The 26925-nt window shown below is 50.8% G+C and overlaps 1 protein-coding gene across 1 annotated transcript; it reads left to right on the top strand.

Annotated features, from left to right (window-relative positions):
* Positions 1 to 2229: 2229 nt before the first annotated feature.
* On the top strand, positions 2230 to 26905 carry LOC116957869 (uncharacterized). Its single transcript, XM_076054115.1, has 12 exons — positions 2230 to 2538; positions 4386 to 4574; positions 7551 to 7679; positions 10612 to 12933; positions 13405 to 13488; positions 14165 to 14263; positions 15407 to 15523; positions 16629 to 16711; positions 17957 to 18025; positions 20506 to 20574; positions 21483 to 21577; positions 22829 to 26905. The coding sequence occupies exons 2-12, from the start codon at positions 4416 to 4418 to the stop codon at positions 22906 to 22908; spliced, it is 3306 nt and encodes a 1101-aa protein (XP_075910230.1). The 5' UTR covers positions 2230 to 2538; positions 4386 to 4415; the 3' UTR covers positions 22909 to 26905.
* Positions 26906 to 26925: the final 20 nt, after the last annotated feature.

Genomic DNA, 26925 nt, shown 5'->3' with positions numbered 1-26925 from the left:
TGAAACCCAAGAACCCTCAGTAGGAAGTTGAAACCCAAGAACCATCAGTGAGTAGTTGAAACCCAAGAACCCTCAGTAGGAAGTTGAAACCCAAGAACCCTCAGTAGGAAGTTGAAACCCAATAACCCTCAGTGAGTAGTTGAAACCCAAGAACCCTCAGTAGGAAGTTGAAACCCAAGAACCTTCAGTGAGTAGTTGAAACCCAAGAACCTTCAGTGAGTAGTTGAAACCCAAGAACCCTCAGTATGAAGTAGAAACCCAAGAACCCTAAGTGAGTAGTTGAAACCCAAGAACCTTCAGTGAGTAGTTGAAACCCAAGAATCCTCAGTAAAGGAGTTGAAACCCAAGAATCCTCAGTAAGGCGTTGAAACCCAAAAATCCTCAGTAGGAAGTTGAAACCCAAGAACCCTCAGTGAGTAGTTGAAACCCAAGAATCCTCAGTGAGTAGTTGAAACCCAAGAATCCTCAGTGAGGAGTTGAAATCCAAGAACCTTCAGTGAGTAGTTGAAACCCAAGAACCTTCAGTGAGTAGTTGAAACCCAAGAACCCTCAGTATGAAGTAGAATCCCAAGAACCCTAAGTGAGTAGTTGAAACCCAAGAACCTTCAGTGAGTAGTTGAAACCCAAGAATCCTCAGTGAGGAGTTGAAACCCAAGAATCCTCAGTGAGGCGTTGAAACCCAAAAATCCTCAGTAGGAAGTTGAAACCCAAGAACCCTCAGTGAGGAGTTGAAACCCAAGAATCCTCAGTGAGGAGTTGAAACCCAAGAACCTTCAGTGAGTGGTTGAAACCCAAGAATCCTCAGTGAGTAGCTGAAACCCAAGAACCTTCAGTGAGTAGTTGAAACCCAAGAATCCTCAGTGAGGAGTTGATACCCAAGAATCCTCAGTGAGTAGTTGAAACCCAAGAATCCTCAGTGAGTAGTTGAAACCCAAGAATCCTCAGTGAGGAGTTGAAACCCAAGAATCCTCAGTAGGAAGTTGAAACCCAAGAATCCTCAGTGAGTAGTTGAAACCCAAGAACCTTCAGTAGGAAGTTGAAACCCAAGAACCCTAAGTAGGAAGTTGAAACTCAAGAACCCTAAGTGAGTGGTTGAAACCCAAGAACCTTCAGTGAGTAGATGAAACCCAAGAATTCTCAGTGTGGAGTTGAAACCCAAGAATCCTCAGTAGGAAGTTGAAACCAAAGAATCCTCAGTGAGTAGTTGAAACCCAAGAATCCTCAGTGAGGAGTTGAAACCCAAGAATCCTCAGTGAGGCGTTGAAACCCAAGAATCCTCAGTGAGAAGTTGAAACCCAAGAATCCTCAGTGAGTAGTTGAAACCCAAGAACCTTAAGTGAGTAGTTGAAACCCAAGAATCCTCAGTGAGTAGTTGAAACCCAAGAACCTTCAGTGAGTAGTTGAAACCCAAGAACCTTCAGTGAGTAGTTGAAACCCAAGAATCCTCAGTGAGTAGTTGAAACCCAAGAATCCTCAGTGAGGAATTGAAACCCAAGAATCCTCAGTAGGAAGTTGAAACTCAAGAATCCTCAGTGAGTAGTTGAAACCCAAGAACCCTCAGTAGGAAGTTGAAACCCAAGAACCTTCAGTAGGAAGTTGAAACCCAAGAACCCTAAGTAGGAAGTTGAAACCCAAGAACCCTAAGTGAGTAGTTGAAACCCAAGAACCTTCAGTGAGTAGATGAAACCCAAGAATTCTCAGTGTGGAGTTGAAACCCAAGAATCCTCAGTAGGAAGTTGAAACCAAAGAATCCTCAGTGAGTAGTTGAAACCCAAGAATCCTCAGTGAGGAGTTGAAACCCAAGAATCCTCAGTGAGGCGTTGAAACCCAAAAATCCTCAGTGAGAAGTTGAAACCCAAGAACCTTCAGTGAGTGGTTGAAACCCAAGAATCCTCAGTGAGTAGTTGAAACCCAAGAACCTTAAGTGAGTAGTTGAAACCCAAGAATCCTCAGTGAGTAGTTGAAACCCAAGAACCTTCAGTGAGTAGTTGAAACCCAAGAATCCTCAGTGAGTAGTTGAAACCCAAGAATCCTCAGTGAGGAATTGAAACCCAAGAATCCTCAGTAGGAAGTTGAAACCCAAGAATCCTCAGTGAGTAGTTGAAACCCAAGAACCCTCAGTAGGAAGTTGAAACCCAAGAACCCTCAGTATGAAGTTGAAACCCAAGAACCCTAAGTGAGTAGTTGATACCCAAGAACCTTCAGTGAGTAGTTGAAACCCAAGAATCCTCAGTGAGGCGTTGAAACCCAAGAATCCTCAGTAGGAAGTTGAAACCCAAGAACCTTCAGTGAGTAGTTGAAACCCAAGAATCCTCAGTGAGGAGTTGAAACCCAAGAATCGTCAGTTGAAACCCAAGAATCCTCAGTGAGGAGTTGAAACCCAAGAATCGCGCGCGCGGCTTCCCGCCCTCGTCGCGCGCGCCCCGCGTCATCGCCGTTTGTTTTTTTTTAACGCCGCCTCAGAAAGGGATTTTTTGAACGCCGCTTCGAGTCTTTAATTTCCTACAGAAGTCAAACATTTCGTTGTTTTTTTACAAAGTACGTTTCCTCATGTTTTGGTTCCTTGTGCGGTGTGGTTGATCGTTATGTATTTAGAATTAAAAAAATCGCTAATAAAATGTTGTGGACTGTTTTGCGTAATCGTTATTGTTACTGTACGTACTGTCGAGTGCGATGTTGCGCGATTTGATGGTTAGGCCGCTTCTCGTGTTTATTGTGAAAAGTTTGAAAACCTTTCGTTTCGTTTTCGATAATTCACCAATTGCCGTTTAGCATCGCTGCGCTGTATATCGCGTTGCAGTAATATCCGTAAACTATCTTCATATTACTCTAATACAAGATAGATAATTGAGCATTACGAACAATGGATCGTATAATGCGATTGTGTGTTGTGTCCTTTAGTTTGCAATGTATACACTGCAAACTGCGGGCAATTAAGTGTTTAATGCACTGTACGCAATACTGTACTAAATTTATATCGAATATTAAATACAGTCTAGTATTCGTATTGTGTCATCTAGTTGATATTGCATAGTTTGCACTGTCCCGTACGTACTATATTGTCCGTCTTGATTGTTTTGTCTGCCTCCTGTGTATTGTCTCGTGTGAGTATTGCCCGTCTTCGTATTGTTTCGTTAGTTTTGTCCGTCTTTGTATTGTTTAGTTAGTTTTGTCCTTTGTATGGTCCGTCTCGTTTGTCTTTCTCATTCGTGCCGTGTCTCAAGTTGTCTCATTTTGTCCCGTCTCGGCTCGTCTTCTTCGTCCACACCTATACCGCTTCTCTGCCTTACAGGGCGCTTCAAAAAAATGTTAACACTTTACACGGGACTATCGGTTTTTTCCCCAAAAGCGAAAAATTATGCTACACTGTGACATGACAACAAATGTCATGTTAATAACTCGTTCGCCATCGTTGTCAACGCGTGCATGGAATCCTCTTAAGGTGCTCTCCAGAGCCCCTGAGGCAGTACGTTTCCTGTGGGGTGGTGTTGCAAATTCTCGGAAGTGTTAACATTTTTTTGAAGCACGCAGTACTATTATTTCAGATCAGATTTTTTTTTGAGACTGCTATTAACCAGGTTGGCCGCTAGGGACCGAGCCGCGAACCCATGTAACGGCTAGGAATGCTTAATTATAGCGACTAATCTGAATCAGAATATGTATTTATACTGGAAGAATCCGATGAGCTATGAAGCTCTTGATCACTGATGTCAAGTAGGGGCGCGGGGTCAGCGAGTTACAACAACAAACAATATCCCTTTGGCCGTTAGTCCGGAAGGACATCACGTGTTTTTGTATATTTACATGCAGAAGGGTTCATGAATAACCGATTCTCATACCAATTACTTTATACGCGCATTTTAGAATCGCTCACCATTGCCAGGTTACGTTGATATTGGTGATGGTGACGACGACGAAGATGGTGACAGTGATCAAGTTGATGCTGTTAACATTGATGATGTTTAAATTCATATTCTTAGCTCTTTCGGTAAAGTCACGTTGAAGGGAAACAATAAAATAATAAAATATATATAAAACAATAAAAAATCTCACGACGTTTCGACCATAACACAAACGGTCGTGGTGAGAATTTTTATTGTTTTATATATATATTTTATTGTTTCCCTTCAACGTAACTTTACCGAAAGAGCTAAGAATATGAATTACTGCAGTCACGAAAGCTTTAAATCAAAAGATGTTTAAATTGATAAATATGTTGATGATGACAGCGGTGATGATGATGATAATGGTCACGGTAATACTATTGATGACGATGTTAACCAGAATGGCGACTGCGGTAAGATTGACGACGATTATTTTGACGGTGGCATCTGCGATGGTGACATTTAACGACGGCGATGAATGTCGCTTTTGCCGTATTTCAGTCGAGGACCGATGAGCCGCCACGCTGCGACATGGAAAACCACGAAGATTTCTGCCGGAAGTGCCGTGAGGAGTTGGGGCAAACCCCCTCGACCCTCCTGGACCCAGCGAGATACCTGGGCTGGAGCCTGGGTCGTGTGATCGCCACGTCTTCCGTACGATTCTGCGGGCGTCCCATCCTCCCTCCTCTGGTTAGTCACTGAACAACAACAATAGAAACAGCTTACAGTTATGATCCATAATTCATTTTTGGGTTAGGCCACGTAGAACTCTATCCTCACTATGAGACCTCCTTTGCCAGTAGCAAGATATATAAATAGGTTTTTACCCTTTTACCTGCCACCAAAACTGACACCTTTATACAAGGGATCATGTTTGCAATAACCACAACACAAGCAGTCAAAATGCAAACAAAAAGAGGCAACTCTGATAATGATATGCACTGTCCTTGAAATTGATTGGTCCACACCCGAGACGGCTTTTCTTATAGTCTAGTCTCCACTGGTGTTGGACCAAATGACGCCAAAAAGCGTCATTTGGTCCAACTCCAATTTCTATCATATGAAGGGAAAGTCTTGATTTGAAACTTTCATGACTGCAGGAATCCATACTCTTTGGTTCTTTCGGTAAAGTCGCGTAGTTAGAAAATAAAATAAATCACGACGTTTCGGGCGCAACACAAAGCGTCCATCGTTCAGGTGGGCGCACACCCATTTCAAACATTTTAAGACGGTCTGCCTCAGCAGCAGACCACGCTTTTCCCACATGATGACGGACGCTTGTGTGTTGCGCCCGAAAAGTCATGATTTATTTTACTCTATGCCTACGTGACTTTACCGAAAGAACCAAAGAGTATGAAGGGAAAGGTTTACCTTTTGAACCAGAACCTGATGGATTGCGTTTAAGTACCGCACTTAAATTTACCCTAACCCTCTCTATCGGTATGTTGAACTTATTTGGCACCGTATGTAGCCAAGCGTGCTAATCGGAGGTGTACGGGGGAAGGACAGATGATTTGGTTCTACTGGTGTTTACATTTGCTAGTTTGATAATCTTCTTTTAGATTTATAGAGGGGCTTTCACTCAAGGGGCTTAACATTGTAAAAAAAAAGAGTGACAAAATAGAATGGTTTAGATGGCAGGGGCGTGCAAAAGGATTAGGAATTAATTGGTGACCATGATAGAGTGGTACTTGGGGGTGAGGAAAGGGTAGGGGAGGTGGTCACGATAGAGGGGTTCTTGGGGTTAGGAAAAGGTAGGGGAGGGACGGGGAAGGAGTGGAGGGGTGAGGGGAGGGAAGAGAATGGCCAATGGAATAAGTGTTGTAGACAATAAGAATCGTACGATTTCAAGTAAAAAAATAAATCTCATTGTAACTTTTAATAGTATGTATTTTTTTTAATCGTGCGTTTCTAAATACAGTACAACCTTGGATTGCGAGTAACTTGGTCTGCGAGTGTTTTGCAAGACGAGCAAAAAATTTAAATAAATATTAATTTGATAAACGAGCGAGGTTTTAGCAATACGAATAAGTACGTATACGCTTTGTACTGCCGAGCGTCACGTGATCACAACTGATATACGACTGCTTTGGTATACGAGTGCTTTGGATTACAAACACGTTTCCGGAACAAATTATGCTCGCAATCCAAGGTTTTACTGTATATGTATTTACTGTTATAGCGAAAAGTCAAGAAGCATCTCTTGTCGGTGCTGTCCATTTGTGCTTGGGTGAAAATTGTGATGGGGTTGTGACTTTGCCAAATCCATGGCCAGCTGCCTCAATACACCCAATAAACAAACTTAAGTATCAAATTATAATGTGCTTGTTTACTCAGAAAGAAAGCCTCACTGAGTTTTGACACACTTTTAGGGAGGGTCCTGCCAATTTTGTTTCAGGAGGAGTGGGGGGGGGTCGATGTTGCCACGTGTAATCCCAATTGAGTAATTCGCCTTGGGGTTTTTTAGCCACCGGGATGTTTTTAGACGACGCCAGTTACACTGCATGGGTGTTGCTTTAGCTAATGGGAAGAAACCGGAGAACCTGCAGGAAAAACCGGTGCAGAACGTGGGGAGAACATACAGACTCCGGCACAGAAAAGGCTCCCTATTCGGGAATTGAACCCCAGGAAGCCTTCTTGCTGTGAGGCCACGGCTATTAAGCGCTGTGTGCCACCCTGTCAGGGCTATGGCTTTCTCCCGACGATTAACTTGACAACGTACACGTGTGTGTACGTGGTAAAGATGTGTACACCAGTGTTCTCCGCTCATTTTCAGAGGTGGAGGGGGGGTGGCGGGCACTTTCGCCGATGAGATATCATCGGTGCGAGGTGTCGCCACACATTCGAAACCATTGGGGGTTTGACTGCACGGTGGGGTGCGTCAAGGGCCGCACTAAAGGCCACCAGGGGCCGCCAGTGGCCCGCGGGCCTTGCAATGAAGAACATTGATGTACACGTACATCTCTAGGTATAAGTTGCGCGAGTTGAATTGTGCCATATTGGTGTGTACACTGAACTTTGCCACCTGAGTTCAGTTGCTGGCCATGGATAACATCCGTGGCAAGTAATATCTCAACTGGCCCTGGGCTCCCTTCCTCGCCGGTTACTCAACCTGCCACTGAACCACTGTTTGGTAAAGTATGGTTGACAAAGGGTCTGTAAATTATTTGTCATCATTGCTATATGTGTTACACTCCCATCTTCCATACACTACTCTGGACTGCACCTGACCAGCGTGGTGAAGTAGAGTCAAATAACAACCCATGACCCCACTTAGTGTGGAGAAGCCATATGGATTGACACAGCTTATAAAATGTTACGTTACGGGAATGTTGCTGCTGATGAGTATATTTATGCTAATGATGCTGCTGATAAGTATAATTCTGCTTATGGTGATACTGTTGCTTTTGAGTGATTCTGCTGATGATAATGCTGCTGCTGATGAGTATAATTCTATTGATGATGATGCTATTTCTGATGAGAAACATTTTCTGATGATTAGGATACTGCTGCTGATTAGCATAATTCTGCCTATGATGCTGCTGCTGATAAGGATAATTCTGCTGGTGATGCTGCTGATGAGTATACATCTGCCGATGATGCCGATGATGCTGATGGCGGCGTTGATATCTCGACAATACGGATTTTTTTCTGTCGTGACTCTAGCTGGGGTTGGAGCAGAAAGCAGAGATGAGGGAACTTTTGGCCACCGCTTTGGAAAAGTCGACGAGGAAAATTGAGGGCAGCGCGCAGAAGCGCCACGCACACACCACCTCCTCCAGCAACAACCCGCAGGTAACAGCGACAGCAAATGTAATCTCATGTTTAGTTTTCAATGCTATGTTTTACATATGTGCAGTATTCCCTCATTATTCACGAACTTGCTGTCCACAAATCGCATCTGGAACTACACGACTGCTGCATCAAGAGAGAGAGATGAATGAAGTGATGAGAAAGCATGTGATGACAGAGAATGTGATGCGAGAAAGTGATGAAATAATTTAAGGTAAGTGAATGCATCATTTTGAGTACTTTAATATACACTTTTTATTAACTTAATACATGAAAAAGATAGGTTTCCTTAGGACAATATCATCATCTTCTGCGAAATCTGCTAATCGCGAGCATCTCCGGGAATGTATCCCTCATCGCGAATAATGAGGGAATCCCGCATTTGTCCCGTCGTGCAAATTGCATCTCCCAATCGCTGAGGAATCGCAGACCAGCGGGAAGGCAACCAGGCGGTGAGCAGCAGCTAATGCTGCGACCGACGATTTGCAAAGCTCTGCTGCCCTCGGTATATTAAGATGTTTGCAGCCGATTAACGAGTCTGTACGTGCATTTGTATTATTGTTATTATATCATTAATACTTTGCAACTGGCTGCATGAGTCACTCCATAATAACAGGAGCATCAGTAGCAGTATCAACATTTTTCAATACACCTTGAAAGATCAGCACACTATAATCAAAACTCAAGATCATACTTTGCAGTGGTCATCCGGAGCGATACATTTGATTTCAGGCCACTGAATAGCAGTGGCAGCTAGGGGTGTACAACTCCTCTAGAGCAGTTTTGAGTGAAGATCTCACAGGTAGTGATATAAGTTGCAGTTTATTGGCGATAGCATTCAAGACCCTGGGGGCATCAATAGAAAGTGCCCTCCCTCCAGTGTTTGTACGGCAATAAGGAATGTGAAGCTGGTAAATGAGCGAAGACCTTAGGTCACATTTGTTCTTCGAAACAGTGAGGAGAAGTTAATCAACATAAATAATGTATGTACATCATTGACATTCTGCCATTTTTGGCCCCCAAAAATCGCAATGCCAATTGGCAGATCAGTGAATCACCATCGACGTATGGTGACCTGTACAGGCGTGAAATTAGACGCAGAACGGTGCCTGAGTCGGGAATCGAACCCAGGGGACTTCTTTCTAAACTAAGGCTAGTTAGATTGAATGAAAACATTAGATTACATAGCTATGATAGTCAGGCAGTCGGTCAGTTTATTTATGGTAAGGCCGATTAAGCTAATTTTTGTCATACATTCACATACGCGCGTGTGTTGTGTTTCATTCACGTAAATTTTTATTGAAATTCTGGCAAGCCGGACTTCTCAGCTACCCAGACCAGGTGGGCCCTAGCATGGCTAGCTGGGATTTTAACACATTCCTGCGGAGGGAGCTGGTAGGAACGTTGGGTTGCTCGGTCAATGGCCAGGGTCAACAGCGGCGTGGTGTATTCCGCACAATATGTCCCACTGTGAGGGCGGGCACAAGCCGGCGTGAGTAGGTTAAACATTCAGTTTTATAAGGGCACCACGGGGTGACCAGCCCCTCCCCCACCCTGCCCCAGCCCTCCCACCCCCCACCCTCCCCAGCCCCTCCCCACCCAGCCCCACCCTCCCCAGCCCCTCCCCACCCAGCCCCACCCTCCCCAGCCCCTCCCCACCCAGCCCCACCCTCCCCACCCAGCCCCTCCCCACCCTCTCCACCCAGCCCCACCCCTCCCATTTTTGGATGCAGGACGGATGGACACAATAATCCCTTGTGGGCTGGTGTAACCAGGAGGTTCCTACACAGTACTATCCACCATTAGTATCTGCTGGAGAAACCAAAGTGGCATCTGACGTGTGTGCGTTTTCTTTGTAACTTCCTCGATCTTGTCCATGACGATGCTCGCTGCAACATTCTTCTTTGTTCGCAGTTATTTGGTCAAGCCGGGAGCGGTGGGAGTGCATCATCGTTTGCGATGTCTCCTTCGTGTTTGCGGATCGGGGGCATTGTGTCGTTTTACTTTGTACGGTCTCTGTTCTGGACGACCACAGTCGCACGACTGCTGAACAGTTGCAAATTGTACGCATCTGCCATGGTTTGTGCAGTGGATGTGGTTTAGGGTGGAGCGTGACCTTCGTGGAAGATCAAACCCCAGGGATCTTCTGCGTTGGGTTTTTCACTTTGGTGCGGTTACGTAAACGCAACGTCGCGCTATCCCATGGGGATGAATGTGGTTGCGAGGAAGTGTTGTTGAACGTAACGTCGCGCTATCCCCATGGAGGTGAATGTGGTTGCGAGGAAGTGTTGTTGAACGTAACGTCGCGCTATCCCATGGAGGTGAATGTGGTTGCGAGGAAGTGTTGTTGAACGTAACGTCGCGCTATCCCCATGGAGGTGAATGTGGTTGCGAGGAAGTGTTGTTGAATGTAACGTCGCGCTATCCCATGGAGGTGAATGTGGTTGCGAGGAAGTGTTGTTGAACGTAACGTCGCGCTATCCCATGGAGGTGAATGTGGTTGCGAGGAAGTGTTGTTGAACGTAACGTCGCGCTATCCCATGGGGATGAATGTGGTTGCGAGGAAGTGTTGTTGAACGTAACGTCGCACTATCCCATGGAGGTGAATGTGGTTGCGAGGAACTGTTGTTGAACGTAACGTCGCGCTATCCCATGGAGGTGAATGTGGTTGCGAGGAACTGTTGTTGAACGTAACGTCGCGCTATCCCATGGAGGTGAATGTGGTTGCGAGGAATTGTTGTTGAACGTAACGGCGAGCGAGCCGCAACAAGGCGTGATTGGCGGGCGTGTTAAAGACGCCCGCGCACTTGAACAATTTCTAATTTGTTTGGGCGGTGGAGGGTTCTTAACAGCCCGGATTTGGTGAGGTCGTTGGGTGGGCCTAACCCATGAATCTGTTTCTAAGCTGGCCATTTTACCTGCGGTGATATGTCAGTCGCAGGTCCGGGACCGCGCCGCCAATGACTCCAGAATCGAGTCGAGCATAGAGAGGGAGCGGAGAGACGAGGGCGGCGGCTGCCGTGGCGATAACGACGACGGGCGACACCACCGCCACCGCCACCGCCACCGCCACCGCCGCAGCAGCAGCGAGGTCTCCCGTCATCACGCCGTGTCGCCCGCGTCCTCGTTCGACCTGACCCGGACCGTCTCCACGTCGAGGTGCGGCCACCCGACGTGGCCGCACCTCGACGGCCACGACGGCGACGACGGCGACGACGACGGCGACGACGACGAGGAGGAGGAGGAGGAGGAGAACAGCTCCACCGCCGTCGTCACTGTCGGCGCTCCCCACGATGAGCTGGGGGCCCTTGGAGTGCCCCGCTCCCGTCGCGGCCTTGACGCCGATCGTTTCGGCACTGCCGGTGAAAAGTCGGCGATGCAAGGAGGCGACTTCGGTTGCGGGGGCGACGGCGGCAGTGGCGGCGACGGCTGTCGTCCTCCCGGCGAGCCGGGCGCCGGGGTTTACACCGGGATGGCTGCACGGTCGGACTCGCCTAGTCTGCCGGCGGCGGAATCGGTCGTCGATGGTGGAAGCGGTGGCGTTAGCGGTGGCAGTGATGGCAGCGCTGTCAGTGGCGGTGGCGGTGGTGGTGTTAGTGGTGGCAGTGATGTCACTGGCAGTGGCAGTGGTGACGGTGGTGGTGTTAGTGGTGGCATTGATGTCAGTGGCGGTGGTGACGGTGGTGGTGTTAGTGGTGGCATTGATGTCATTGGCAGTGGCGGTGGTGGTGTTAGTGGTGGCAGTGATGTCACTGGCAGTGGTAGTGGTGACGGTGGTGGTGTTAGTGGTGGCAGTGGTGTCATTGGCAGTGGCGGTGGTGGTGTTAGTGGTGGCATTGATGTCATTGGCAGTGGCTGCGTTGGCGGTGTTAGCAGTGCTGTAATTGGCGGTGGCGGTGGTGGTGTTAGTGGTGGCAGTGGTGTCATTGGCAGTGGCGGTGGTGGTGTTAGTGGTGGCATTGATGTCATTGGCAGTGGCTGTGTTGGCGGTGTTAGCAGTGCTGTAATTGGCAGTGGCGGTGGTGGTGTTAGTGGTGGCAGTGATGTCATTGGCAGTGGCTGTGTTGGCGGTGTTAGCAGCGCTGTAATTGGCAGTGGCGGTGTTGGCGGTGTTAGCGGCGCTGTCGGTGGTAATTTAATTGACGGTGGCAGCGATGGCGATCGCGTTGGCGGTGTTGGCGGTGACGATGGCAGCGGTGGTGGAAGCGGCGGCGGTTTCCTTCCCGCGTTGGCCAGCGCGGTGCTCTGTGCGGAGGGCGACTGCGAGCCGGCGTGCGGTAGCGACGATGGGGGTGCCGACGAGTGGAGCGAGGTGGCGCGGCTGCTGGAAGCGCAGGCGGTCATGCTGATGGAGAGGACCTCGCCGCTGGGCCGGGGAGGAGGAGGAGGAGGAGGGGAACGTAGAGCAGAAATAACAAGTGGAGGAGGAAGAGGAGGAGGAGGAGGAGGAAGATGGGGAGGAATAGGCAGGCTAATGGGAGAAGGGATATATTGGGGAGAAGGAAAAGGGCAAATGGTTGGAGAAGAAAGACGAAGAGGAGAACTTGGAGAAGGCACCAGCGGAGGGGAGGCAGAGGTAGAAGGAAGAGCATTGGAGAGAATCTTAGAAATAAGACGCGATGGAACAAGTGTGGGATTCGAAGGAACGTTTAGGCTGGGAGAAGGCCTACGTGGACTCGAAGTGAAAGGAGGGAGAAACGGAGATGCAGAAATCGATGATAGAAGACAAGAGGAAGGAAGCAGATCGGGAGGATCACAAGGAGACCGAAGAACAAGATCGGAGGGAGGAGGATTCGGACGTGGCGGTGGCAGCGGCGCGGGCGGAATGTTTGCGGAATGCCTCGGCGTTCTGGCCGGACGTCCGTCGTCGCCGTCCGCCTTCCCGCCTTGCGCTTGGCTCTCGGAGCGGAGCTTCGAGCGCTCTCCTCGCCGCGCTGACGAGGGTGGCGTAGCGCCACGCTCGGACGTCGATCGCCGACCTTGGGGCGTCGAGGCCACCGCGGCTCGGGCCGATTGGGAAAAAAATCGGGCGGCGCGCGCCGCTCCGCTCAACAGGTCCTACGACGTCGCCATGCCGTCGCCGGCGCTCCTCGCCAGCCTGAGGGGAGGAGGGGAAGAGGTGGAGCGCGAGGTGGCGCACGAGGTGGTGAAGAGGTGTCTGAAGGTGGAGCTGTGCGATGCAATGGGAGTGCGGGCGAAGGTGACCTGCGGGAGCTACTGGCGCGCGATGAAAGACGACAGTCGGCTCAAGGGAGAGGTAGGGGCGTGCATGAGAGGTTGTTGATGGCCCGCTCCTGCGTCTCACACACTCCTGCGTATCACACACTCCTGCGTATCACACTCCTGCGTATCATACAGCCCTCTCCTGCGTATCACACGGTCCTCTCCTGCGTATCACACGGTCCTCTCCTGCGTATCACACGCCCCTCTCCTGCGTATAACACACTCCTGCGTATCACACGGCCCTCTCCTGCGTATCACACGGCCCTCTCCTGCGTATCACACGGCCCTCTCCTGCGTATCACACGCCCCTCTCCTGCGTATCACACGGCCCTCTCCTGCGTATCACACGGCCCTCTCCTGCGTATCACATGGCCCTCTCCTGCGTATCACATGGCCCTCTCCTGCGTATCACACGGCCCTCTCCTGCGAATCGCTGATCTACCATTCACCATCTCTCTTCCTACACCCCCCCCCACCACCCACCCACCCAACCCCTGTGGAACAGCGACTGACGGCGTTGGCCAGAGGGTTCCTCGCTCGACGACTTCTCGCCACCGAGAAGGTGCAGCAGCTCAAGCAGACCGTCAAGGTGGGTCCTGGCGTGGGTTTTGCCGCTCGACTTGCCCTTAGAGGCCATCAGCCACGCGGGCAACGTTACGGCAGTTGTTGCCGGACAGCAGTCCGTCGGGCAACGCGTTGGCCGCTGCGGTTATTGTTGAGTCTCAAGACTCGTTTTAGGGTGGGTCCTGCCAAGTTTTGGCAGTGGGGGTTGGGGGGGGAGGGCAATGTTGCCGCTGTGTGTGATCACAATCGAGTGATTTGCAGGTAAACTTGTCGGCGTTGGGATGTATGGCCAAGGCCAGTTACAGGTGCGTGTATTTTGGTTTTAGCTATGGGAGGAACCTGTAGGAAACCCGTGTTTGTGTGTGTGTGTGCGGTAGTGTGGTTGACTAGCGTGCTGCTCTACGAACCTGGCGACCCGAGTTCAATTCCCGCTCACAGCCAACACCAGTGACGATTATTTGTACCGGGCCTGGGCCTCCCTTAGGTCGACTCGGCCTCAAATGAGTGTACCGGGTGCGATGTGAAAATATCGCCACTGGGGAGACAAAGGCGGTCGGGCGTGGTGCTGGCCACCCACCCCCTCGTGTCGTTCCGGCCCTTCATAGGTGCTCGCCAACAGGACTTGCCCCAATAGTTTGTTAAGGCTACACGGGGGATCTTTGTCTTTGCTGCGTGTGCTGTGTGTGTGCTGTGCCACACAGGACACGCGGGATCTGCTGCGCTCTTTGAGCCAGGCGACTCCTCCCCGCCGCTCTCGATCCACGCAGGACTCGGCACTGTACGAGAGGGCTCTCGCTCAGGTGTGCGAGCGCCTACACGCGTGTGTACGTGCGTGCTGTGTATGTGCGAGTGTCTTGAGTGAGAGTGTGTGTTAGAGAGCGAGTGTGAGAGACAGCGTGTGAGTGTGTGGGGGGGAGGGGTGTTTGGGTGTTTGAGAACGAGATTGTGCGAGAGAGTGGGAAAGGTGGCGCAGCAGTTGGAGGAGTGTTTGTGTGTGCGAGGGAGTTTGTGTGGGGAGCGGTGGTGTAGCGGTTAGCGCGCTGCGCTACGAACCTGGCGACGTGACTTCGATTGCCGCTCACGGCCACCACCACCAGTGACACCACGAGAGGTGTTCGTGAGGTGTCGTGTGTATCAGGCGTGGTATCGATGGAGCTTGGTGTCTTATCAGAATCAGAAAGGGTTTTATTCGCCATGAAAGTTCGCACAGACAAGGAATTTACTTTGGCAGGAAGGTGCATACATTCAACATATAGTAATCTTAAATCTAAAATAAGTGGTATACAAGTCTATACTAAAGGTGGTGTCTTTGGGGCGTGGTGTCTATGGGGCGTGGTGTCTATGGGGCGTGGTGTCTATGGGGCGTGGCGTCTATGGGGCGTGGCGTCTTATGAGGCGTGGTGTTGATGGGGTGTGGTGTTGATGGGGTGTGGTGTTGATGGGGTGTGGTGTTGATGGGGTGTGGTGTTGATGGGGCGTGGTGTTGATGGGGCGTGGTGTTGATGGGGCGTGGTGTTGATGGGGCGTGGTGTCTATGGGGCGTGGTGTTGATGGGGCGTGGTGTCTATGGGGCGTGGTGTCGATGAGGCGTGGTGTCTATGGGGCGTGGTGTTGATGGGGCGTGGTGTCGATGGGGCGTGGTGTCGATGGGGCGTGGTGTCTATGGGGCGTGGTGTCTATGGGGCGTGGTGTCTATGGGGCGTGGTGTCGATGGGGCGTGGTGTCTATGGGGCGTGGTGTTGATGGGGCGTGGTGTCTATGGGGCGTGGTGTTGATGGGGCGTGGTGTTGATGGGGCGTGGTGTTGATGGGGCGTGGCGTCTATGAGGCGTGGTGTTGATGGGGCGTGGTGTCTATGGGGCGTGGTGTCGATGGGGCGTGGTGTTGATGGGGCGTGGTGTCTATGGGGCGTGGTGTTAATGGGGCGTGTCGTTTTCGTCCTAGCTGAGAGCCGCTCTTTACGACGTTCATGACATCTTCTTTGCGACGACGAGCCACGAAAAGGTGGAGATGATGAGGAGCGACAGGGAGGCGCGCAGAGAAAGGGAACAGCGGAGGCTGGTAATGCTTCACCTCATCATTATCGTCGTCATCGCCGTTGCCCTCATCATCGCTCTCGGCATCTTTGTGTGCGTCGCGTCATCTCACTGCCTCATCTCTTCCACCTCATGGGCTGATGTCCACTCACATACAGTAGAACCCTTCTTAACGACTACCCCTGTTAACGACTGATCGCTTAACGATAGGCTTCCATAGAGCCCAATGTGTAGTGTATAGTGGAGTGTATAGTGCATAGTAGTGTATTGTAGTGTAGTGTGTAGTGTATGGTCGTGTAGTGTGTAGTGTATGGTAGTGTAGTGTTTAGTAGTGTGTATAGTTGTATGGGGCCTCCATAGATTCCAATGTGTTTGCTTATCGACCATTCCCCTGTTGTAGGTACGGTAAATAGTAATTAATGCATCTATTAACCTTTTTTTATATGATGTGTTTATAATGTTGTCAGTATCATTTATTAATATTCATTGTTTAAATATTATAAAGTACATTTTTTAGTGAAAAAGGGTAACTTTCGTAACAAATCGATCCTTCCACGTCTATTTCCTATACTCGCTTAACGGACGGTTTCACGGAGCCAATTGTCGTCGTGGAGGTTGTACTGTGTAACATTTAACATTCGCCAAATAAATATCTTCCACCCGCCGCATCTCCCCCTCGCACACATTACATTAACGACTGTAGCGCTCATTTCTTTAGAACTTTTTTCGGCGTTTAGTTGTCCTTCCCTCGCAATTCCTCCGTGTACGTTGCGAAAGAGGTTCAACATACACGCGTGCAACACAAGATTTATAGAAGTAACTATATAAACGCAACACATTTAAAAAGCAACATGTAAACCAGTGTGCCGCGCTGTGAAATAATAAAAAAAAACAGCAATCGAATTACGGTGCTGGAATGGCACCCCCACCACCACCTCCGCCGTTATCCTCACGGGAAAATGAGCTGTCATTTTGTGGCCAGGTCGCCGTTAAAAAAGAGCTACATAGCTCAGTGGGCCTTACCTGGCAAAAATAAAAGCTTCTTTAGCTTCAATAGTTTAGCTTAAATGGTAACGCAGAATAATAGGGTGCACTGCTAAAGCACGCATCGTTTTAAATTGTCCTCACAGGAGAGAAGCGTCGAGGTGCCACACGGAAGACCAGTGTTGTCTGCTGCCACACAGAAGTCACTGGAGAGGAAATTCAAGCAGAGGTGAGGCGAGAGGGTTAGGGGGGGGGGGGCGTCTGTGTGTGTTGAGCTATCATTTGCGACCGGGTTGCTGTTGAAATATCAGCGAATATTTCGGTGGGTTTTGTCTGGTAGGATGGCGGATGGTTTAGTTTTATCTGTATGCGTTTGGATGATTTTTTCTTGACCTTTCTTGTTCGTTGCACTCCTATCATGTTTTTGTACCGTTTGTTGTTGTTGTAACGTTCTTACCCCATGCCCCGACTGGACATCTAATCGTCTGATTCTGTGTGAGCCTCATTTTAAATCTAGATTTAAAACGAATTTCCTTTAGAATTGCTTTTTGCGTTTGTTTGTTGTCCTTCTCCCCGCGCCTACGATTAGCGCGGTTGGCCACGTACGCTGCGAAAGAAGTTGAACATAAATGCATGCACGCATTCCCTTCAGCGATATTGTCGTAAAAAAAAAACATTTTATTCTTATTTCTCCGCTTAACCGGCAACCGGATAAAAAAATAAACAACGGTGACACGTGCACCGGGGTGTGACGCACGCACCTGGGAGATGGAGCGATGAAATCAATGAACGTGCGGGGGAGGGGGGGGTGCGTTGCCGTGGGTTGCGCAGAAAGGTGGCGACCGTGATGGTGGCTTGTGGAGAGGGGGCGTGGGCAGGTGGAGGCCTTCATCCAACAGTGGATTGATCATGGCTGTTGTTGATGATGATATGGTATTATTCAATGGGACCCAACCTGGTGGAGTAAAAGACGTGCATGTTCGTCGTGACACGAGGGAAGGTCCAAGTTGATTTTGTGTAGCCAGGCGAGAGCTCAATTGACCATGGTAGAGGTCTCAATTGCAAGGGTGACCTGGGCGGGCGAGTGAGTGAGTGAATGAGCGGGGTGAGCGATATGGTTGAGTGAGTCGGTAAACGAGCGGGTGAGCCGATGAGCGAGGCGAGTTCGAGTTGATTTTTGCCTGACCAGGTGAGAGCAAGTGACCATGGTAGGAGTCTCATTTGCAAGAGTGACGTGGGCGAGTTGAGGCGAGATGGTGAGCGAGATGGTGAGCGAGATGGTGAGCGAGATGGTAATTAGCGAGGGAGTGAGAACCTCTGCACCGAGCGGCGAACGCACCACGGCACGCTGGCCGGCCCCGCGCCCGTCAACGGCAAAGTCCGGTGAGATTTTGATCTCGGTTGCGGGGGCTGCGGGGGGCTCCCCGGGGGAGGTGAGCAGGAGGGAGTGCTAATCGGATGTTGTAACTTGCAGGGCGACGGAGCAAAACCGAGGGAGCCCAAGGACCCGGGGTCCTATCGTGCGGGCGTCCAGCCACTCCAGGTAGGGTGCCCGCGCACAACGGAACGGAACGGACGTTCCCCTGACCGCGAAACGGGGGTGGTGATGCTGCTACTGCTGCTGTTGCGTATGATCCCAATTGCGGAGCGGAGTTGCAGCGGTCAGCGCGCTGCGCTACGAACCCGGCGACCCGGGTTCAATTCTGGCTCAGACACCAGCACCAGTGACGATATTTTGAACCGGTCCTGCGCCTCCCCTAGGTCGACTCAGCCGCAAATGAGTACCTAGCACGGTGTGTAAACATCACCACCAGAGAGACAAAGGCGGCTGTGCGTAGTGCCGGCCACCGACCTCCTCTTGTGCCGTGCCGGCCTTCGTAGGTGCTCGCTTGCAGCGCTTGCCCCAACAGTCTGTTGAGGCTATACGGGGGATCTTTGTTCTTTAATCCCAATTGAGTACCGGTGGTCCGGTACTCAATTCCTGGAAACCCCGTCGTTGTATATCGGGGGGGGGGGGGCCCTCTTTGGCAGTCGAGACATCACTTGCCGATGTTTTTTTTTTTCGTTTATCGGCCATATTTATGTTCAAACACCAAATCGACACCAATTATCGCAAGGCCATCGCACGTCTGCGTAAATCACGCATCACGCTTTTGGTGAAACATGCGAACAAACGTGCTTTGGTCATAATGTACGCGTTGTACTCGTAACTGATTGGCCTACACCAGAGACAGCCTCCTTTATGGCCTTGCCTCACCGGTGTTAGACCAGAGAAACAATGCCAAAAGGCGAAACAGTTCAAGGACAATGCAAACAAACACGCTTTGACAATTGTCATGTACGCATTGTACTTGGAACTGATTGGTCTACTACACCGGAAGCCGCCTCCTTTATGGGCCTCGCCTCGTCCGCATTATCGCCGGAAAGGATTAAGCCTATTCTTAGCTATTTCGGTAAAGTCACGTTGAAGGGAAACAATAAAATAATAATATAAATATAAAACAATAAAAATTCTCACGACGTTTCGGGCGACCGTTTGTGTTATGGTCGAAACGTCGAGAGAATTTTTATTGTTTTATATATATTTTATTATTTTATTGTTTCCCTTCAACGTGACTTTTCCGAAAGAGCTTAGAATATGAATCACTGCAGTCATGAAAGCTTTAAATCTAAATTTAGGATAAAGCCTATTTCAGTAAATCCTTGTGGATTGCGAGTGACTTGGTCTGCGAGTGTTTTGCAAGACGAGCAAACATTTTAAGTGAATATTAATTTGATAAACGAGCGAGGGTCCTGCAATACGAGCAGTGTACGTGTATACGCTTTGTACTGCCGAGCGTCACGTGATCACAACTGATTAACGAGTGCTTTGGATTACAAACACGTTTCCGGAACGAATTATGCTCCTCGCAATCCAAGGTTTTAACTGTCTTATTTTTTGTTCCACCGGTTACATTGCATGGGATTTAGCTGTGGGAGGAATCCAGAAAACACGGAGAGGATATAACCCATGCAGAGCAGGGCAGGGCAGGGAGACAGCTTACAAACTCCACGCTATATCCCGGAGCAGAGGATTAGCGCTGGTTACAACCACATTTTGCAAATGTGATTCGTAACTTTTGAGATGTTTAATGTGCCATTAAATTGAGGGGCTGCTGTGCGTTGTTACCTTGATGTGGCCTGGGACTGTTGTTGTTTTTTGCCGCCTGGAAAAACCGGCAGCATTTTATGCACCCACGCAGCGAGTACTCTATGTACTCTGTTTATCCAGGGTGCTTCAAGGAAATAGTTAACACTCCTGGGAATTTTAAACAACAACACAAGAAATGTGCTGCTGCCTCCGGGCTCTGGAGACCACCTGGAGACGATTCCAGGCACGCGTTCACAACGATGACGAACGAGTGGATACTCTTTGACTTTTTGAAGCTATTAACGTACATTTGTTATCATGCTACAGTGTTGTTATCCGTTCTTTTTTCCATTAAACACTATAGTCCCATGTAAGCGTTAACATGTTTTGAAGCACTCTGTATTTATGAATTAATTTTTTAACAGTGACTTGACTATCTTTTCTCTACTTCGCTGACCCCCGCGCGCCCCTCCTGGGCATCGGTGAAAGAGAAGCGTCAGAGCCGGATTCCTCCTCCAGTCTCAATGAAGATTCCGACTCTGACAAACTCCCGAGGTCGGGAGTCTAACCCAAGTCCCCCCTGCTTACTATACCGGTCGCCAACCCCTTATCAGTGCCTACATTGTTACAGACAAATTCAGACCTTATTGGTCACCCCGTGCCCCTTTTCAATCTCAAAGTTCATCCTACCAAAGTCCCATCACAAGGGAGAAACAATAACAAATAGACACAAAAACATTGCCTCTATTGAAACGGCTGTATGCTGTGTACAAGAATACTGCGTAAACCGTATGGGTTGACGGGTATGGACTAACTGGTAACCACTGCGCTGCCATCACCCAAATGTAAACTCGATGCCATTCTTCTTACCCGACTCCTTTCTGATCACGCAGGGTGTTTCGGCCTAACCAGAGCATCAACACGTTACCTCCTGCTGCCATGGCCACTGGGAGCCTGTACAGGTGAGCGGCCCGCACTCCTATGCCCATGTTCGCACCGCCACCGTTGTTACAACTCGACCCTCACGACAAGTGACACACGGTGGAGTTGTGTGTAGCCTCTAACTGCGACCCGAACCCTACCCATAAGAACGATGACTCTACCACTAAAGCCTACCCTTCACAATACCTTTACCACTAACACTAACTTCACCATTAAGCCTACCTCAAACCCTACCCATAACAAAGACTATTATCACTAACCCTACCCCTAAACAAACCTCTAACCCTACCTCTACCCCTAACTCTAACCCTACATTTACCCTTAACCATTCCTCAAACCATACCCCTAAAACTACCCATATCAATAACTATTATTACTAACCCTAGCTTCTAACCGTACCTCTAACCCTGCCTCTAACGCTACCTGCACCGCCTACCCTACCCCCAATAATAACCTTGCCACGAACCCTACGTTCACCACTAACCCTACCGTTACCACAACAATAACCCAACCCCCTAACTCTTAACCCTACCCGGACCCCCGAACCCTCCTTAAACTAAAGCTATGTTGCACCCACCTCTACCACCACTGCCTTGACATATAACACCTCAAACCTGTCTCTTCCCCTACCTCTGCCCGCACCTCTAATCCTAGCCACCAACACTCGCACAACCCCGGCACCCTTTTCTCTCCGCCATAACCCTAGCTCAGGGGTCGGGGCAGCCAGCGGCTGTGGATCCTGCGCGTGGCCCTGTAAGGACCGCCGTTTCGCGACGTTGTTTGTCAAGGACCGCCGTCTCGTATTTCGCCGCGTGCTCTTGAATGTGTCGAGGGTTTTCGTTTTTGAACCCCCTCCTAGACCATTCCCCTAGCCCCCAGCCGTATCTGCGTGCGGCTAGAGTCTGTCTGGTTGCTCTCCCCGCTTTAGGTCGGCGATTGCGAAGGGCAAGGAAACGGCCGTCCCTGCCCCCGCCGCTTCTCCCACTGCCTCCCGCTGCACTGGCGCTCGCGTGAGGAAGATCGGTGCGTGCTTGGTGCGCGCCCTGCGGGCAAAATGACCCAGGGTCGAGGGCCGCTATGAACCCTCTGACGGAGACCCAGACCCAGGGCTTGAACCCAGGAGCTCATTGTTTCCGACACAGCCACGATGAACCCACGAAGAGAGAGACACCCCAGACCCAGGGCTTGAAAAATCTCACGAATTGGCCGTGTCGGGTGGTGGCGGGTTTAAACGACATTCATATTTACGCGATCTAACCCAAAAAAAAAAAACCTCTTATGGATAATATTGGTCGCGAAAGCCCAACGTGTTAAACCGGTTAATACCGCGCGTTTGTATTAACCGTCAGGCACTGCCTCAGAGTGGACGTCAAAGGAACCCCGGGGCGTTTATATTATTACTTTACTACCCGGCTTCGCCCGAGACTTGGATTCTTGTCTTGGATTAATACACGGCCTACGCGGGTTGGGGTGGCGGGGGGGGGGGGGGATGTGTGACGTCAGCAGGCACACTGCGTGACGCTGCCGCATGCGGGTGACATCACAGATATGACGTCACCGCTCATTATTGCGCCTCCCCCCCCCAAAATACAAAAGTCAACTCTTTTTGCATTGTGTACAGTCTGGAAGCTGCTACCCACGTGCCATTTTTCAAGTTTGTTGCATGTTGGGAACTATGCTAAACACTTCGAACAGACACACATTCACAAATTTTCCTTTTTTTATATATATATAGATGAAGAGCAGGCCGTTGTGTGTCGGTGTCACGGCTCAAATGTGACTGAATACGAGTCGCCAAACGCTCTTGAGCGTTTGCCGTTGATTCTAAACTTGGAGGGAAGAGCCGGAGGACCCGGAGAGAAATCCACGCGACCGCGGGGAGCGAGAGAGAGAGGTGCATGCAAAACTGCAAATATGCAACGGGCATCGTCAGGGTCGGAATGGAATCCACGACCTCCTGCACGCCAGGCGAGGCAGTTAACATCTCCAAGCCACCGCGGCGCCCTACATACTTGGTTGGTCCTTTCAGGGCCACAGAGTTGTACGGAGACGAATGTGTTCAAAACAATATTTATTATCGACCTGTCTTAGCTTTGATAATTGGTTTTATTACCCTTTTATCCGGCAACACAACTCAAAAAAGGCGTCAGTTTTGTTGCCGGATAAAAGGGCAAAAAAAACCAATTATCATATTTTGTTACCGGCAAAACGAGGTTTCCAATGGTCTGTTTTAGTTTTGTTCCGTGCCGTTTCGTCATTTGCCGGGGCGTGCAGGAGGCAGCGGCGGCGGCGGCGGCGGCGCAAGGAAAGTTGGGAGCGTCGCCATCAAGAAGCGTCCGTCGCTGGCCATGTGAGATGCGCCGGGAGGGGGGGGGGGGGGGGGGGGGGCCCTCTCTTGCTCGGAACCTCACCCCGGTCATCACGCTGCGTCGGTGTGAAGACGCGCGCAGAGAGAAAGAGGTCAACCGACCTGGGTAACCAACGAAATTAAGACGTTTTTATTTTACCAGCGAAGGCCCCGCTGAGCTGTTGTAGCTCTTTTTTTTTCAGAAGCCACCCCGGCTATCGCAAATGATAGGTCAAGGAAGTGGTTTATCATCATCAGCATCATCTTCATCGTGTTGACATTTATGGCGGCCAAATACTCGTTGAGTCTTCAGTGTGGAGGGAAAAACAGGAGTGCCCGGAGGAAAGATCCACGTGACCACGGGCAGAGAGACACTCAAACTCCAAATATACAGCAGGCGTCAGGGTCAGGATTGAACCCACGACTTCCTGCGTACCAGGCGAGGGAGTTAACATCTAGCCACAGTGGTGCCCAAATTGTGCTTGTATGCCAACGCAGCAGCAGCAGCAGCAGCATCATCGCCAATTCACCGTAATCGTCGTTTCGCAGCGCCACTGCCATGTTCAGTCTTCCGTCTCGTCGAAGCCAAAGGTTCCAGTGTTGCGAGGGGTCAGCTACGCGGATAGCTCCTCTCCCATGCGCTTCTGTTGTGTGCCTCTTCTCTACTGCACCCAAGGTGCGTAGGGCGGGTGGGGGGGTAGGGGCGCTGTACGTGAGACGTTAAGAATGGGAAAATCATCTCGGATTTAAGCACCTTCCTGCGTGGAGTTTTGTATGGCGTCCACCTGTCCTGCAGAGTGAGTGAGTGGAGTTTGTATCTTCTCCCCCTCCTCTGCAGAGTGTGGCGAGTGTTCGTGAGTGTGTGACTGAGTAGACTTTGTATGGTGTCCACCTGTCCTGCAGAGTGAGTGGAGTTTGTATGATCTCCCCCTGTTCTACAGAGTGAGAGTGAGTGGAGTTTGTGTGATCTCCCCTTGGTCTGCAGAGTGAGTGGAGTTTGTGTGATCTCCCCCTGTTCTACAGAGTGAGTGGAGTTTGTATGATCTCCCCCTGTTCTACAGAGTGTGTGTGTGGAGTTTGTATGATCTCCAACTGTTCTACAGAGTGAGTGAGTGGAGTTTGTATGATCTCCCCCTGTTCTACAGAGTGGAGTTTGTATGATCTCCCCCTGTTCTACAGAGTGAGTGGAGTTTGTGTGATCTCCCCCTGTTCTACAGATTAAGTGGAGTTTGTATGATCTCCCCCTGTTCTACAGAGTGAGAGTGAGTGGAGTTTGTATGATCTCCCCCTGTTCTACAGAGTGGAGTTTGTATGATCTCCCCCAGGTTCTCCCTCGGATGAAACCCATTAATAATCAAAATGTCCTCGTGTAAATCGAGTCAGGGGTGGAGGATGGTGGTGTGGGGGAGGGATGGCGCCTCAGCGGTGTGCACACCGAACCCCGTGAACCGGAGTTGGATTCTTCGTCACGGCTAACATCGGTGGCGAGTGAAAACAACGACAGCTCTTTACATTTTAAAATATCGAATCGAGCCCAGCCGGAGCCATCGTCCTTCTCCCGACCCCCCGCCCCCCCGCCTCCAAACCCCCTTCCCGCGTGCCGTTCCACCAAGCCGCCCTGACCCTGACCAGCACGGTGAAGTACGGTCCCCACGGTGAAATTACGGTCCCACGGTGAAGTACGGTCCCACGGTGAAGTACGGTCCCACGGTGAAGTACGGTCCCACGGTGAAGTACGGTCCCCACGGTGAAGTACGGTCCCACGGTGAAGTACGGTCCCACGGTGAAGTACGGTCCCACGGTGAAGTACGGTCCCCACGGTGAAGTACGGTCCCACGGTGAAGTACGGTCCCACGGTGAAGTACGGTCCCACGGTGAAGTACGGTCCCACGGTGAAGTACGGTCCCACGGTGAAGTACGGTCCCACGGTGAAGTACGGTCCCACGGTGAAGTACGGTCCGCGCGTTCCCTCCCTCCCCGCGCACGGCCCGCCCGCCGGGTGCCGTCGCGGCCGGCGCCATTTCTCCGCCGTGCCATTTTTGACCGCGGCGAGACGTTTTGTGGCCGCGCTTGGCGCGGCCCCGACGTTGTTCGGCGCACGCCGGTGGCCGGCGTTTACGCCCCCCCTCCCCCCCCTCCCCTCGGGGGATTGCGTTTTTCTGCGGCCACGTTTACAAACGCGCGCCGCGTGTCTACGGCGGCGGCGGCGGGACTGTTTGGCCACGAAACGCGGGCGGTGAGGTGGGGTCTGATGATGCCCCCGCCCCGCCCCGCCCCGCCCCGCATTCTTCTCGGTCGTGGCTCTGGCTCAAGTGAGCGCGAGGCTCAGCAAGAGAGCCAGCCGTGCGCTCAACTCGGGGGCCGGCTCTTGAGCCCACGGTCTCTCGGCAGCCACTGCGGCTCTGGGTGCAGACCCACGAGCCCAGCCAGAGCCGAGCCACGGCCGAGTCGCTCGCTCGGGGTGGCTTTGAGAGCAGCCGAGCCAGAGCCGAGCCACGGCTGAGCCGCTCACTTTGAGAGCCGCTCACTTTGAGAGCCGCTCACTTTGAGAGCCGCTCACTTTGAGAGCCGCTCACTTTGAGAGCCGCTCACTTTGAGAGCCGCTCACTTTGAGAGCATCTCAGCGGTACAAGCCCTCGATGAGCCAGAGCCGAGCCACGGCGAGGAATACAGTCCAGAGAGTTACGTCATTATTTTAATAATAATATTACTCTCATCATCATCAATCCATCACCACTAAGATTTCTAGCACTTAAATCAAAACTACTGTATCTTCGGCACTACCACTATCATCATATTACCACCCCAATTAACTGCATCACAATCGCCGTCATCACCAATTGCGACTATCAGTCATTACAGCCACTATCGCCATTGCTATAATGACCCGCCGCTGCTACAATCATAACCACGATGTTTAGAGCCGCTATCACTACCACCACCATAATCATAACCACCATTACCACCGTACTTCAATAATCACTGTCATCTCCAAACAACAATACTAGCAAAGACAAAGACACCTTCATCACAATCACCACCACCAACCAACTGCCTTGACCAGACTCTCCATCACCACTCCCACAGTCATAACCACCACCATCGCAAGCACCACCATCAGCTACTACCACAGTCACTAGATGGGGCAAGTGGTGTTAGCGAGTAGAGTTTATGGAGCCCACCCAGCACGGCACACGAGGGGGTGGGTGGCCAGCACCACACCCGGCCGCATTTGTCTCCGCAGTGAAGATGTTTACTACACCGCTTCAGGTACTCGGTTGAGGCTGAGTCAACCTAGGGGAGGCCTAGGACCGGTTCAGATAATCGTCACCGGTGTTGGCCGTGAGCGGGAATCGAACTCGGGCTGCCAGTTTCGTAGCGCAGCGCGCTTGACCACTGCACCACCGCTCCTCACCGCCACGACCAACACTAGCACCACCACCACCGTCGCTCGACATCACACGCTTGGCACTGGAGGTGTTCATACAGCGCTACGCGATGCAAACATCCCCCCCGCCTCCTCCCCTCCACGCGGCATTCGCTCTCGCGCGCACGAGTGTACGTGCAAAATCCCTTCGCGCGCCAATCCGGGAGGTGTGAATTCGCTCTCGCGCGCACGAGTGTACGTGCAAAATCCCTTCGCGCGCCACACCGTGCCAACCCGGGAGGTGTGAAATCCGCGTCGTTTGCGTGACATTTTTTCCGTTGTGTTTTCTGTCGGGGGAGACGCCGCGCTCAGCGCGCTGGAATTGGCTCGCAGGCCTCGCGAGCGGCTGTTAACAGTTCCGTCCCTTCCGTTTTCGACGTCGCATCTCGTGGAAATTGTTTTTTTTTTGTTATTTACGGGTGTCTCTTCTTTATTTACGCTGGCGCATGGCGCGTTTTTATTTGTTATTTATTTATCGCGCTCTGACCGACTCGCGTGTAAGAGCGCGCGTGTCACTTTGCCGAGGTGTGGCTTGTTTTAAAACTGTTTTAAGTTATTAAAGTTGTGTTTTGCAGTGGATGAAGTGTGCGTATTTTT

This window comes from Petromyzon marinus, chromosome 64 (assembly GCF_048934315.1).
Source record: "Petromyzon marinus isolate PM22_M1 ecotype Great Lakes invasive population chromosome 64, UKy_Petmar_22M1.pri1.0, whole genome shotgun sequence".
NCBI classification, from domain to species: Eukaryota; Metazoa; Chordata; class Hyperoartia; order Petromyzontiformes; family Petromyzontidae; genus Petromyzon; species Petromyzon marinus.
Note: the sequence above shows the minus strand (reverse complement) of the source record. Positions and strands in the feature narration are given on the sequence as shown.

Bases quoted from the DNA above. Each gene is read 5' to 3' on its own strand.
- LOC116957869 (XM_076054115.1), top strand. From the start codon at position 4,416: ATGGAAAACCACGAAGATTTCTGCCGGAAGTGCCGTGAGGAGTTGGGG. The intron at 12,934-13,404 runs GTAGGGGCGTGC...CCTGTGGAACAG, and splicing joins ACAGTCGGCTCAAGGGAGAG to CGACTGACGGCGTTGGCCAG. The intron at 20,575-21,482 runs GTGAGCGGCCCG...TCCCCGCTTTAG, and splicing joins GCCACTGGGAGCCTGTACAG to GTCGGCGATTGCGAAGGGCA.